This window comes from Lissotriton helveticus, chromosome 3_1 (genome assembly GCF_964261635.1).
Source record: "Lissotriton helveticus chromosome 3_1, aLisHel1.1, whole genome shotgun sequence".
NCBI lineage: Eukaryota > Metazoa > Chordata > Amphibia > Caudata > Salamandridae > Lissotriton > Lissotriton helveticus.
In genome coordinates, this window is record NC_136061.1 from 745,999,178 (window position 1) to 746,015,105 (window position 15,928).

Consider the following 15,928-nt stretch of genomic DNA (forward strand, 5'->3'; position numbering starts at 1 on the left):
CTGCACAGACACACTCTAGTGGGACTCTAAGTCCCAGAGTGCTTAACGTGCTCACCGCCACCTGCAGCTGACAGGGCGTCCGCACCTGTACCTCTTAAGCGTCGCTCACAACCCCCGGCACGGGACGTGCGCGGAACGCACCCGGGCATAAGGCGGGCCCGTCTGAGCTCGTCCGAGACTGACAGAGACTGGGCTAGGCCACTACCCTTTCATTTGTATTTTGTGAGTACCATTGTATGGATATTTGACTTTGTTGAGTTGTATTGAACTGGGTTGAGATTTTGGGGGTACTTGCGAGCAACTACTCTAGTCCATTGAAAACTATTGGGGCTTGTCCTTTCTAGTAATTTAGTGATTATAAATATTACTTGTTAGTTGCTGATCCTATTTGGTTAAGATAGGATAGAACTATGGGGAAAACTACCCCTCTTCGCACTAGGCCTAACACTGGACAGAAACCCCCTATTCAAACCCCCATTATCCAACCCACTGCAACTGATAGAATGCTGCAACAGGTTACTAGTGAAATAGAACGTACAGAGAGGCGTCTCTCATTAACACCAAGTATGACAAGCATCTCACAACTCATAGAGACTGATACTCCGGTTACGTCTAATTCACCAGTTATCTCCACTTCTTCAGAACTACCTCCTGCCCAAGCTAACATAACCCTTACGAGAACTGGTAGGTTGGGTGCCGGTGGGAAGGTGAAAAGGAAAGGGACCCAAATGGAAATTAATACCCTTAAGGGCGCAAAGCATGTAGAGCACCACTTGGGGATAGCGCCAAACAATACTTCAGGGGTGTAAATGTGGATGATGGCGCCAACAAAATCCCTGAGCCCCCGGGTTGGGTACCGCCATTGATATTGGAGCTTAAATTACATCTGGAACAGCTCATTAAATCTGAAATTAGAGATGCAATGAAAAGTATTGCTAAATTAAAGGCTACTATAGACGCTTGGGGAATTAAAATTGATGCTGCTCTGAACACCATTGACTCTACTAAACACACAAAATCACCGGCTACTTTGACTCCTTGTGTACGGTATCCCCCTCCAGAAGGACTTAAGAATGCTTTACAAGCAAATCCTCCCACCACGACTAGCTGTCCTTCCAATTCGAGTCAGCCATTAAATAGCTCTCACTATAAGGCGCCCCATTTTCATTCTCCTGCTAAAGCACAAAAAGCTAGGTCTGCGGTGTCTATCACAGTTATATCAGATGACCAGCAGACACAAGTAATAGAGTTCAATACCGATAGGAAGCAAATTCTCTTGAAAACAAGATCGACAACACCTACTTCTCCCTGTATTGATTTGCCTCCAGCCTCAACACCTTATGTGGTAATTCTAGCCACAGTTCCACCGTTGGAAGCTGGCCATGAGGAACCATATCCTGAGCTTAAAAACAAAATCATTCACTGGCTGAGTAAAAACAGACCACTTCCCCATTCAGTATATACAGAAATCCTATTTACCCGGAGGGTTAGTTGGCTTGGGCAGAGACAAAAAGATATCCCAGGGGATTGTGTCCTGATCAACTTCAGAGATAGAAGGGTGGTAGAACACATTCTCAATTGGGGACCATCAATATGGTCCGGTGGCATCCAGACAGTTCCCTTGGGTTATTTCTATCCCCTGAGCCCCCGTCTTGATAGAGTGAGTAGTGTCAATAAAAAATGTGAACTGCATGCACAGAGTGGGGTTTTGCCACACATAAGCCAGGACTGGGGCAATAGAGTACAATTTAATATCCCAGTAATTAATCGATTCAGTCCTCTGGATTTGGTTGATTGACTAGCACCTACGAATGAAAATCTGAATTTGGTACACAATACATTAAAAAATCCCTATCTTTTAGAAGGATCTAAAATTAGAGACCAATCCCTTGAAAATTTCTCCAAGATTACTTCTCTGGGAGTTGCCTCCGGAGCATCTGCTATTCTTCCAGTTAATTTAGATTGTACTGTACAGGATGAGGTAGGCCGATATGAGAAAATTTCCCACCAGGCTGTGCATCAAGACTGGCTTCCTGCACAGAACACTAAGATTCTGTCCTGGAACATAGCAGGGCTTAACTCAAAAATGGATCTCCCAGACTGGGGAGAATATACAGATACCCATGAGTTATGCCTCTTCCAGGAAACCTGGTCTAGGGAGGTCTTATATAGAGTGGGGTATGTTGCATATTTTATTCCAGCTGTTCCGGGGCCCAGGGTGAGACTCTCTGGTGGCCTCTGTATCTGGGTTGGTATACATCTAGGTTGTAAAATTAAAGTTATAAATACATCTTCCCCAGATATTTTGTGCATCCTTCTCACATTTTTTAATGATTTAAAAATTGCTATCATTAATGCATACTCACGTCCAGTGAAACAGGGACAGACATCGCAGGTTTTAGACTGCCTCGCAACATTTTTACATACATTGCCTGAGTCCTCGCATATAATCATTGCGGGTGATTTTAATTGCCACTTTGAACCGTTAAACGCCAGGATGCCCTTTGGGTGACAGGTCTGCGCTCTATAAGTATACCACAAATACAAAAAAAATACAAAAATTAAACGGTCTGAGTGACACTCTTACCAGCGAGGAGGACTCGGCCTGGTCAATTCCCGAATGTAAAATTTATCAGGTAAGAGGTTGGACCCCCTTAGTTCTGCAGATGAAATCACTTACTCTTATTAATCTGCTAAGGGCATGTAATGGTCGGTTCCCCTCCAACAGTCTGGGCAGCTCCACCTATAATAAGCCATGCCAAACATCTAGTATTGATTATATATTAGTAGATGTGGAATTATGGCACAGAACTGTAGATTTCGCAGTTAATCCCCGCTGTGAAAGTGACCATAACTCATTGGTGTTAGAAATAACCTTGCCAAAATTTGAGCAACACCAGAATCTACCTGTACAATATGTCCCAGACTTGGTAGTAATTGAAGGAGGTAGAAGAGTTTGGTAGGGATCATTTGCACAGTCACCTGAAACAGTGGCTACTTTATATGAACAAATTATTCCCCATTTGGAATTTGCTTTTCAAATGCCAGCAAATGACCAAGCCCGAGATTTTCTATAGAAGCTAAGTAAGAACCATCAGGAGATGCTCTCTAAACTTCCCATGTTTTTTTACAATGCAGAGACCAAAAATCGGCCAAACTCCAAAAATAGGCATTCCTGGTACAATAAAGCATGTAAGGATGCCAAGTGTGCATTGGTGGCAGTGGTTAAAGATAAGGACATTCAATACATTAAAGAAACCAGGGCTGCATATAAAAAAAACATAGGTGATGCAAAGGTATTATGGGAGTCAGATAAATGGGAAGCAATTAAATTAGCTCTAGATAATAGAGACATGAGAGGCTTTTGGAATCTAGTGAGAACTGGGAAGTCCGAAGGCAACTCGGCAATCAAACCGAACCTGAGGGAGGAAGTCTGGAGATCCCACTTCCAAACTTTATACTCCAGACCAAAGGATGAAGTTGTAGTAGTTAAGGATTCTATATCTAATAATACTCCCCTGGATATTAGAGCTCCTCCTTGTACTATAAAGGAGGTTACTGCAGCATTGGGTAAAATGCTCCCAGCAAAAGCACCAGGGCTGGATACAATCCCTGGTGATTTGTTTAAAAATGAAGGATCTGTGTCGGCACCCTATCTTTGGGTGCTACTCAACGCCATCCTTCAAGGCATGGTCTTACCTTTGACCTGGGCAGGCGCAGAAATTATCCCGATTTACAAGAAGGGCTCCCCGCTGAACCCGGCTAATTATCGCCCAATAAGCTTAATCGATGTGACCCAAAAGTTATTTGCTAATGTTCTCCTGGGTCGCTTGCAGTCATGGATTGATGAAAATAACATCTTAACACCTTTTCAAGCTGGTTTTAGAAGTAAAATTGCAACTATTGACCAGATTTTCAGACTGCAACTGATCCTTTGGAAAACAGTGTTCTTGGAGGGTGGCAGTTTATACCTAACATTTGTGGATCTTAAATACGCATTCGATATGGTTCAGCGGGATCAGCTATGGGGCATTCTCCAGGATATAGGAGTACCAGTGTATTTATGCCACATGCTGAAGCGTTTCCACCAGGATACGTATGCGAGAATCAGATATGGAAAGAAAGGGGAACTGACAGCCCCCTTTCCAGTAGAGAAAGGGGTGAGACAGGGCTGTGTACTCGCGCCGACCCTGTTCTCCCTTTTTTTAAATGGTTTATTTGAGACTCTGCTGGCGATTAAAGACATAGAATCACCAAGGTTAGTGAATAAAAAAATCCCTGCGTTATTGTTCGCTGTTGATACGCTGTTACTTTCCAAGACTCCAATGGGTATGCAGCGGGTATTGGAGGAGTTCAGTAAATTTTGTAAGAAGAGGTATTTGGAGATAAACCTCCAAAAAACGAAATATATGGTATTCCATGCAAATACCAGCAACTGCCCACAGCCAAAAATGGAAGGCAACCCTCTAGAAAGGATATCTACTTTTGGCCCGATCAGTAATATAATTGCTTCCCGTCCGCTCCTATTCTGGCGCCGCCTATGGAGTATGCCCGAGCTATTACATTGCAGGGAGGAACTGAAGGATGTAGGGGCATATTACCAAGCTATAGCGATAATTATCGCTAAGCTTGGTTAGCGGCCAAATTATTATCGCCGCGCTCCGACGATTTTTATCGCTTAGGAGCCAAGGTTTATCTTCTAAGCGATAAAAATCGGCCGAAATGCATGAATATCGCTGAAAAGTCCGCGATATTCATGCATTAGCAAGCAAATGCTCTTAGCCATGTTATCCACCTACCATTGGATAACATGGCTAAGTCCTGCTCTGGGCAGGCGTTAGCTTATGGAGATAATCGCGCTTATTTCCAAAAGTTGGTAATAGGGGATAGCGATGTTAGCGACTGTTTCCAGTCGCTAACATCTTGGCACTCCCACTTTGCATGTCATTAGCGATAATTATCGCTGACATGCAAAGTGGGCCCCTAAATGCCCGCTATCGCCTATTAGCTGTCGCTAACTGGTGTTAGCGACAGCTAGGTAATAGGGCGATAAAATTATCGCCGCTTTAGCAGGAAAAATTCCTGTTAAAGCGTCGATAAGGCCCTTGGTAAAATGCCCCGTAATGTCTATTTTGGGAGCAGGGAATATCCCATGGCTATCCTACATCTGTAATACATGTTACACAATGGGGAGGGCAAACATGTTGCTACTCCCCGAGGAGACTTGTTCCTCTATCTCCAAAAAAAACCTTCAGTTCGCCATTAAAGAACATAAATTAGCATTGCTCTTGCAGAGTACTAACTCTTGCACTTTGACCTCCAGGATTCTGGATGTCAAACTGCAATACAAGCTTGAACCAGTACTCGACATGATTCAACCACTTTTAGCTAAGAAACAGTTCTTGCAATTTAGACATGGGGTGCTTCCTCTTAGAGTCTTTACAAACAAATGGAAGGGGAGCCTCAAATTGGACTGTCCAGGGTGTATGTTGACTGAAGAGTCCGAACTTCATGTTCTTCTCTTCTGCCCTGCTTACAGAAGGCCAAAGTCCAAATGGGTGCTTCAGTTGTGCAGAAATATGGGAATAAGAGACCACACTGAGGCCTACAGGCTACTAAAATGTGAATTACACCCATTATTTGTCTTTGCAATTTCCAGATTCTTGCTTGCAATGTGGCATATGCGTAGAGTTATTATAGAGAATCAAAGTTCGGGATTAAACCAGGTGTGTCCATCTAATGAGTTTGCTGCTACTTTAAATTTGCACAACTCCTCATGAGAAAACCTGAATGGAAAATTGTCTCCTATTTTAGCTTTTTAAAGTGTCTTTTACTGCTTTTACATTATTTATTTCTTATGGCTTTTAATGATTTTAAATATGTGCATATTACCCCTGTTTGGCCCTTAATGTCATTAAATCATTGTCATACATATGCTTCTTGGTTTTGGACGTATAGTAACTTTGTTCTTCTTTGTCTCATATCCTCCTTAAACATACTTGTACTATTTTTAACATGTGCAAATCAATGTGCAACAGTAATTTGGTGCCCTACGTATGTTTTTTTTTATGTGTGCTTTTATGGCATTTTGCCGAAATGAAGATCTTTTTGTCTTTGACTTTGAATTGTCACTATTATTGAGACTTTGATGGAGTTTCAATCTGTCCTGGATAGCACAAACTACCATAGTTGAACAAGTTTGTTGAACAGGTGCCACTGTTGGTACTGAAGCTGTGTAAGAGGAGAGCAAAACACAACATTAAGATTCCCATGTGGATTTGGACTTTTACTGTCATTACGGGTGCTCCCACATCCTTATTTGTAACAACCATTGGAGGGATGTTTGAGCATTTTCTTTCAACAGACTGTGCCTTCACAATCAGCTGATAATGGGCACAGAGCTACTGAAGCTGATATGGCTGTTGACAGATCTTCCTCACAATAACGTCATCCGATCGTTTAAAAAAGCCTTTATATAGGACTGCGAGCACTGAGTGACAGCACTGTTATTGTTTTTGGCTGGCTGGCTGAAAAGAGGCACTTGTACCAACATCCAGCGTTGGCATTGTAGCCAAAATGACCTGAGGATCTTGAGGGTCCCCCTCTTTATCAGCTGATGCATTACCTTGATCTTTTTCGAGATCTTCTGTTTTAAGTGCGACTGTAAGGTCCCACGTGGGTGACCAGACCTCATGCTCCTTAGCGACTTAAGTGACACAACAGTGTATTATCGAAAGAGGTTTACCCATACCTGGATCTCATCAGCTAATGATGAACCATGTACTAGTGACTTACCTCCTTAGAATTTGTACTACTGATGCCTTTGTTGTTTTTAGGGGGTTTTTGGTTATTGTTGTCATGTTATATGTAACCAGAAGTTGGAGCGTAAAAATCAGCGAATGTATTGATGGTTTGGTATCCTTGGCGCACGAATGCACCTCCTTTCTCCTCACTGCATGCCTTGTTCCTACGCCGCCCAGCCTCCGGGATGTGGGCCGTATTTGGCTGTGTATTATTTTGGAAATGGCATGTTGTTATTCCTCCCGCGTATCTGCTCGAGGTGTCATTGTAAGATGTGCATACTCTATGTTTTCGCAATAAAAACATATTTAAAAAACAATAAATGATGAACCATGTAAAATAATGATGGGCAGGGGTGCACGCGAGGGGCCTGCAAAACTGTGCCTGGGTCTAGCCAGACTGCCTCGGCTACCCCACGGCTGGACCTTAGTGCAGTGTTCACTGACGCTGTAACCACGCCCACCCTGGTTCAGATCTTGTGTCCAAGGCCTTTAGCACTACAATTATATTGATATAGCTGATTCAATTCACCTAGCTTGTCTCGCACCTTGAGCCCACCGGAGGCGCTCCAAACAATGGTTTAGATGCAAGAAAATGGGGCGGTTGGCATAAAAAATAGTATGCCTTAATTGACTTAATAAGGAGTTTTTCCATGCCACACAAGTGCCGCCTACCTGTGTGCACCTTATGCCACGAGTCACTTCGCAGGGGGCATGAGCACACCAGGTGGTCAATGTAGGTAGGTCTTGCTCGTAAAGTGTAAAGGATCGTTGTTGTTGAATAAGGTTAATTAAAGTTGCAGGGAGGCGATAATGTAGCAGCAGAGGCAAGCGTATGTGCATGCTGGCCCCTCGGCATGGTGCAGCCCGCACCAGCCTATTGCCGACCATGTCCGCACCCCCACACCCCCGTTGAGAGGATTGCAGCCTAATGTCTACCCATATGCAGTCACGGTATTGCCCAATTGGCTTTACTGGGGACCAAAGAGCCAAATGCCACCTACCAAAGGCAAGCCCGTCTGCGTCCATCCGCGCCCAGGAGTCGCCAGGAGCCAGGAACTCTGGTCTTACTACCTCAGGCCATGGTCCTACTTTCAGACGGACATACTCCAATAAAGAACTGGTAGAGATGAGCTCTACCCCCTGCCTTGTTTGCGGGCTGGGCCCCTGGCCCCTGTATGAGGGTCAATTTTCATGTCTGGCTTGTGGCTATCAGGCCATCATCGACAGCAAGATGCCTACTAATCATGATACGACTCACACACTATCACATACCCCTACAGCTAATCCAAGCAACCTCCCTATCAACTCACAGCAGGGGTGGAAAAGTATATTGTGCAATGTGAGATCCCTCCCTAAGCACTCTGCCGAGGTTTGGGATCTCCTCTCCTCGATGCAGCCTGACCTAGGGTTTTTAACCATAACTTGGTTGAAGCCCTATTCAGTCCCCTCTATAGTACTTTCTTTGCTTGAGGGATATAGATTCATTTACATGGACAGGCAGAATAAAATAGGAGGTGGGATTGCTATTGTGCACAGGGATAACATCAAGGTTACTCTGCTGGAGCAACACAGTGACCCGACCATGGAAGTACTGGTCTTCCGTATCGATCTCTTATCTCGGAAAAGTTGGAAGGGGGCCTTGGTATATCGGCCCCCTGGCCCGCTAAAAAGCTTCCCTCTTCAACTTATCGAGCTAATCGCACCGCATGTAATCCCGAGCAGCAATTTTTTGCTACTGGGCGATTTTAATATACACAGTGAGTGCGGTTCTAATGTAGATACAGAGTCACTTGTAACGGAGCAAGCCACTCTTGGGTTAACCAAGCTTAATGAGGGCCGTACCCACACAGCGGGCCATACCCTGGATATCGTCTTTTCTAACTTCCCTAATGTCTCCTGTAAATCCCCCCAGTCGTTGCCCTGGTCTGACCACGCGTTAATTGAATTTTGTATTCAGGCACCTAGGAAGAGAACTCATGTCATTCATGACTCCCCTGGCTTTTTCAGACAGTGGAAGAGAGTTACCCCAGAGGGCTTTAAAGCCTCTTTTGCAGAGCCATGGATACTAGAATCAGATAACATCAAAGAGGCACTTGCCAAATACAACTTGGCAGTTTCTAGTGCCGTGGACCAGTTAGACCCTCTGAAACCCCTTCCCAGTACACCTAGGCTCCCCCAGAACGCCTGGTATTCCCCCCCGACTTCTTGTAGGAAGTACGAAAAACGGTGATGTGTTACGCATGAGGAGGAGGACAAAGTCCGGTATCATGCGGCCCTGGCTGACTACCACAGGAATATTAGGGCAGCACGTAAAGATCATATAGCCCTACAATGAGATCCGGCCAGAAATTACCCAAAGGTGCTTTACCGCATCTTAAAGACCTTTACGGATCATAAGGCGTGCGCGAATCCGATGGTTCCTACACAAAAAATGTGCGATGATATTAGTACCTTCTTTATACAAAAAATTGAGACCATCTATGATAAATTTGTTCAATCAGGGGAGTATTCTCCCATTACTATGACTCCCGCAGAATCTGGGCAGGCAGTCGTTCAATTGCTGGGAAGCTTTCCCCCATGTGACAAGTGGAGACTGAGTCATTGATCCACTCAGTAAAATCTGGTTGACCTCAGGATCCTATGCCGGCAAAAATCATCACTTCTCTTGCCAGCCACCAGTCCCCCTCTAATGCACATCTCCCCAATCTGTCACTTAAAGAAGGTGCGGTCCCTTTGGAATGGAAAGCAGCACAGGTTATGCCTATCCCGAAGAACACCAAGGTCCCGCTAACTGAGCTTTCCAATCTTCGCTCCATCTCCCTCCTCCCTTTCCTGGCAAAACCTGTGGAGAAACATATAAACATCCATCTTTCTAATCATGTCAAACGGACGGGCAGCCTTGATCCATCTCAATCAGGCTTTCGTCCCAAGCACAGCACAGAATCAGCCCTACTAGCGGTAACCGATAACATTAGGATGACCCTTGATAGAGGCCATTCTTCGATTCTGGTGCTGTTGGATCTGTCCGCCGCGTTCAACACGGTTTCCCATGAGATCTTGCTCAGGAGATTGGAGGAGATTGGACTAAGTGATCTAGCCCTACAGTGGCTAACGAGTTTTCTTTCTTCTCGTTCCCAGGCAGTTAACCTTGGTTCCTATCATTCCACCGCAACAGAATTGTCCAGGGGAGTACCACAGGGCTCCTGTTTGAGTCCGAATTTGTTCAACATCTATGTGGCTCCCTTGGCCAATCTATTGAGGAGCAGTGGATTTATCCCTGTCTCTTATGCGGACGATACCTAGTTGCTTTTTCCATTTGCAAAGTTTATTTCATCAGTGCAGGCCACCTTCTCTTTGGGAATGAGAAACATCTCTCAGTGGATGAGGAGTAACTTTCTTCAGTGCAATGTGGGGAAGGCAGAATTGATGCTCCTCGTTGAAGCTCAACTGCTGTGGAGTTCTGACTGTTGGTCCTCTGACTTGGGCACTCCACCCACTCCAAAAACTTGTGTTAAAAATCTAGGCGTTCACCTTGAACAGACCCTCACTATGAAGGAGCATGCGGCACAGACAGCTGGCTCGTGCTTCCATGTGTTGGGTCTATTGCGATGTATCCTTCCTCTGCTTCCCGATTCATCTAGGAAAACGCTAACCCAGGCGCTTATATTAAGTCGCCTGGACTATTGCAATAGTCTTATGCCATCTGCCAATGAGGCTGCACTTGACAGACTTCAGGTTGTCCAGAATACGGCGGCCCGTTTGATTCTGAATGCTCCTCCAAGGACAGCCTCTCGGCCTCTGCTTTACCAACTCCACTGGCTCCCGGTACGTAAGCGTGTACAGTTTAAAGTTTATTGCACTATTCACAAGGCCTTGTCCAAATCTGGCCCTAGTTATCTTGCGGATAAATGTATCCCCTACATTCCACAGCGGTCCCTCCGCTCAGAATTCCAGCACCTTCTCACAGTGCCTAGAATTAAACGAGCCAGACAAGGGGGGAAGGCCCTATCCTATCTGGGTCCCTGCCACTGAAACAAGCTCCCTGTGCAACTAAGACAATGTTCGGAACATCTCCATTTTAGGAAACAGCTTAAGACCTTTCTTTTCACCTCTGATCCTTAGCTGACAGGCTTTCCCTCACACGACCTGTCTATAGCGCAGAGATACCCCTTCCGGGGTCGATTTTATAAATAAATAAATAAAAATACCGCTCTGCCTTCTGCTTATCAATGCTCTAATACAACTTGAAAGACAGTGAGGACCAGGGAGGAGGGTGGAGGAAGGAGCAGCAATGGGGTGGTGGGGATGGTATGCAGCCCACAAAGCACAGTGCAGCTGTGAGTTTGGGAGCTGGCACCCGGCAGAGGTTACCTCGAAGCTGCCACTCATGTCGGCTATCATTGGCTGTGTCTGCGCTGGCACTGCTATCCCATGAGGCTGTCCAGGACCTCACTGCCATGACCGCAGCTTGCTCCTCGCTCGATCGAATGCCAAGGGCCACGCCAACTGCCTCCGGATCCGCCTATTTTTCACACCTGTTTCCACCGCAAACAAGAAGTAGGCTGAAAGCACAAAAATTTGAAAAAATGTGCTACCTCTTAGAAAAATGTCAAAAAACAGGCAAAATGTTTTTATACAGCTGTGCATGTTCCTCTGAACTGGGAAGATGGTGATTTTACCACAGCAAATCTTTTATTGATGCCCTTGCTAGAAAAAAAACACAACTTTTTTGCAGAGCACTTTTTCCCTATTTCTTTACAACAAAATGCCGAAATGTAGCTATAATTTGGCTATTTTATCGGTTCCCTCCTAGTGGAACCCACAAACTCTGGGTACTGTTGGTTTTCCCATGATGTTAGGATAAAAGCACGGAACTGTGGCGTGGATATCTTATGTGGAAAAAATGTATGAATGCCTAAACGTGAACTGCGCCAAATGGATGTATGACGGTACGACGCGGGCTATTACCACGTGTACCATTACAACGCGTGTTTTACAACGCAAGTCATTACCACGACTTGCGCTGTAGGGTGCGGACTTAGGAATAGTTTAATTTACTATTCCAACACCAGTCCCCGTGGATAGTAGGGAAGGTGTTGAAATAGTAAATTAACTATTCCTTGTCCTTGAGCGCCCTCCAGTGCAAATCAAGTTTACGACTTGCGTTGTAAGAGACGCGTCATAATGGTAGCGCGGGGTAACATCCGCGTCGTAAAGGATGTTCCCCGCGCCAAATAGCCAAGAAAGGCTTCAGCACTGGGGGGTATAAAAGCCTCAGCAGTCAAGGGGTTAATGTGAAAATACTGAAGGTGTCAGTTGCAAAAATGTTAAAGGAAACATTTAAAACAGCTGTGGTAACATGAATATGATTTTATTATTCGTTTTAGAGATGCATGGTATTATATACAAATGATTCCCTGAATTTATGTAAACTATTGTTTCAATGAAATGTTTCTATGGATGCAATCTCTTAGCAAGGTAGTTTTAAATTGGAAAACTGGACAAAAGTGCTTTTGTCTACATGGTTAGAGCACATTCATTGCAAAGGTTTCCAGTGATAGGCCCAGCTGATGCTCAGGCACGGACAGTCACGGCCGGCATGACTCACGGGTGGGGGGGATCACGCGGGGAGGGAGTCACGCGCGGGGGGTGATTTTAAATAAAAAAATGTAAATGTTATCTTACCTTTGTGGGTTGGTCCGGTCCCGCATCGTCCCGCGTCCTCTCCTCCACACAGGAAGCAAGCAGCCTCCAACCCCTCGCCTAAGCCAATCACAACGATGCAATTGCACCGTTGTGATTGGCTGGGATGCTGACCGCATTGGCGTCTATTGGGAGGCCCTTTTCTCCATGTAGGCTGCCTACATGGAGAAAAGGTCAGAGTGCGCATGACTGGTTTAGTCGGCCCTGGGGTCGACCAGTCAGGGCCCACAACAGTGGCCAAGCCACTCCTCCCCTGCCCTGGAGCAGGACCGCCCACCCGCCCGCCCTCAACAAAACGCTTCTGCTTTCTCGCAGGGCGAAAAGCAGAAACATGAAATGGTATTTATAATACCATTTTATGTTTCTGCTTCAAGCAGTGCGAGAAAGTAGTGAGGCCAGGCTCCTCCACCCACATGGAGGAGCCGCCTCTGCAAGGTGAGCTGCTCAATAATTTGCAGCGAATCTGCTGCTCTGCCTAACCGGAAACTAAGGCAATAACGTGTACTTGAAAATATGTATGCAAGAGCATTGCCGATGAAGTAAGATACAATGCTAGGACTGAACGAAGGTTCGAAAACATATCTCTTTTTGCTCAACCACAAAACTCACGGCAGTGCTGGAGCAGCGAGGAGAAGGATGAATGATTCTCCCTTATCAGAATACAAGAAAACATGTTTTTAATATTCTAGGTGTAACACTCAGGTTCCAGAGGTGATTTATAGACTGTAAAGGAAATTAAGCACCTTATGACTCACAAGCAGGACTCCAATTGCATTACAATTCCGACACAAATCTCGAAGGCAATATCTGTAAACATCACTCTGTTGCACAGCTGCATCAGCGTGTCACAAGTGATAAGGAAACCTCTTCTTTCTATTCATCCATTCTCTGTCTTTTGAAAGCTATCCTCGCTGTTCGCCCACACCTTAGCCAGTAGGCCGAGCTGGAAAGTCTCAAAATAAATCTGTTGTGGCCATTTCCATTATTTTTTCTGTGAATAAATAATGCGAGCTCGTTCAGAGGTCTCCCAGTCTCCTCTGACAGGAGAAAGACATTTCGGGTCCCCTGATCTTGACAATGAAAAGGCGCCAGTCAGTGGCCTGTCTTAGATATACAGAAGCGAGGTGAAGGTTTAGAACATGTCAGAATGTTATCACTTTTAGCAGCTCAGTATGGCAAATGATGGTGATATCAGATCTGGGCAATGCTATTTGTAATCATTCTTTAACTCTTGATCGAAGAAAAAGCTACTGTTTAATTCGTTGTGTGAAAGCAGAGCTCAGATAATGCCTAAGAACATAGAATCTTTCGGCTTTTATTCCATTTATTCCAGCTACGTAGGTGCCGAAATCTGTCCTTTACCTTTAGTGCTCGAACACACTAGGAGCACGTGGAAGTTTGGATACATGTATTTTATTAATTGTTTTATTTATTTATTTCAAACCCCCTTTACAGTTTCTTTCTCTTTTTTGTACAACGCAGTAGTTTTGGGTTAAATATAGGGCCTAATGTAAAATAGGTATTTTTAGCCTTAAAGCTTGTGATTCACGAAATCACACAGACTGCACGTGCAAAATATTGTTTTGCTAATTACAAATGTTGCTTTGGAAAAAACCTGTCCAAATCGCAAATCGGAGGGGGCGGTGGGTGGGTTGGGGGGTAGTGTTGAAGGCTGCTCAAGAGGAATTTATCAATGGTTTGATCAGATTCCAAGCTCTGAAAGGAAGAGGTGACTGATTTCCTTAAGGGCCATCTTCCCCTCGGGAAACTTGATGGCATTTTTGGAGGGGAGGGGGGAGACTGCAGTGATCCAGAGGGCCATTGCTTTATTGCTTTATCTCCAAGTGTCTTCCTAAATGACTAACTTTATGTTTTTAGGTCGAGGTTCGAGTATTGAGTTGAACATCCGCCCTATCTCCGCCCATATTTTTAATTGGCTTGTGTCATTGTTCTTTGCAAAATGCTGGCTTCTGGTTAGTTAATAGGCTTATTAGTCCCTCTTTAGTACCACCTTGTCTTCATTTAGTAACCTCCCATGAGGACTGTACCTTTTGCTTTTGTTGTTACATGGTATGTCTTATTTAGTCGTTTATCTTTAATGAGTTTCTCCTATTGCAAGCACGACATGCTTACCTGCAAGTTTCAGCTTACCATGCCCGCTTTCACTTTCCAAGCATCCGGGAAACTGGCGGCTGCTTCTTTGAAGTGAAATAGGTCTCGCATTTACAAGAGTGTGAGCTATTGGCATTGTAAATGACAATGCCTTTTATTTATGTGTTAATTATCAAAATAGATAAATAAAAGCCTTTGTCATTTGCAATGCCAATAGCTTAAATGCTTGCGAATGTGAGACCTATTGCATTGCAAATGCTTGTTTTTTTTTCGGGAATGCAGCTGAAGGGAAGGATGTCTGCTGTCCCTTGCAGATCTCCATCCCTGCATTTGCAGCTAATCACAAGGTGGTGAAAACTGGGAGCTGCCTAATTAATAGTCATTAGACAGGTCGTGTTGCGAAACCCTGGGAATGTACACTGTGTTGTGAGCTATTACATACATGTTCATCGTTAATTGTATTCACACTTACAAACCAGTCCGTGTGCAAATTTCATATCCCTGCTTTCTAATGTGAATGGCATACCAGACCCATAACTATCAATAAGAATGTGATATTTTGTACTGGCTAAGAAAAATAACATTGTGAAAAAGAGATAGGCAATGCTCCTGCTATGCAGAATAAAATCTGTCTCGGGTTGGATTACATTTTCAATTGAGTTTCTCGCTAAAAGGGATGAGGGACTGACGTAGTCTGATCTTTTAGATCTTAGTACCTGGCATGATCACTCCTGTTGGATAAACTGTGTTAGTCCTTATATCTTGCACATCAGCAGTTTTCACATAAATAGACTCTATGACAGAGCCAAAACCTTGACTGGCCAGTGCTTCTGAACGTTTTATCCAATAAAGCATTAAGTGGTTGTCAGTAAAATTCATGAATAGGCTAACCTTACAGCTCCATGTCGCTGGAACACACTGGGCCCCAGTCACAAAGTGATTTGCGCTCCCAAGCTAAACCCAGCCACTTAAATACAGTGATTTAGGATCACAAATTAAGTTTTGTATTTGCAAAATGTGAATCTCGTACATTTATTTGATGTAATATCCCTGGCCATGAGCCAGAAACCCAAATTTAGGCCATTGGTACCACTCGGGGAATGAGTTCTAAAATGAGTTTTTGCAAGGTATGGATGCCTAGAGTTGAAAAATAAGTGATAGCAAGCCATCACTCTTTGCCTTTTGTCTGATATTATTGGATTAGCAACCATGGCTGAAAAATATATTCATATTTTTGATAAATCGCATACACATTTATCATAATACATGGAAAAATAAATCTAATTCCACCAGATTGGTTTAATTCAATA

General features: G+C 44.3%; 1 protein-coding gene across 1 annotated transcript in view; it reads right to left on the reverse strand.

The window, feature by feature from the left end:
- LOC144823786 (uncharacterized) overlaps positions 1–15,497 on the reverse strand; it is a 36,033-nt gene extending 20,536 nt beyond the window's left edge. The window contains exons 1-2 of the mRNA XM_078682621.1: positions 15,335–15,497; positions 12,489–12,566 (exon numbers count right to left, since the gene is read on the reverse strand). Coding sequence (XP_078538747.1) covers positions 12,489–12,566; positions 15,335–15,497 — 241 coding nt within the window. The remainder of the gene's footprint in view (positions 1–12,488; positions 12,567–15,334) is intronic.
- Between the last annotated feature and the right edge of the window lie 431 nt (positions 15,498–15,928).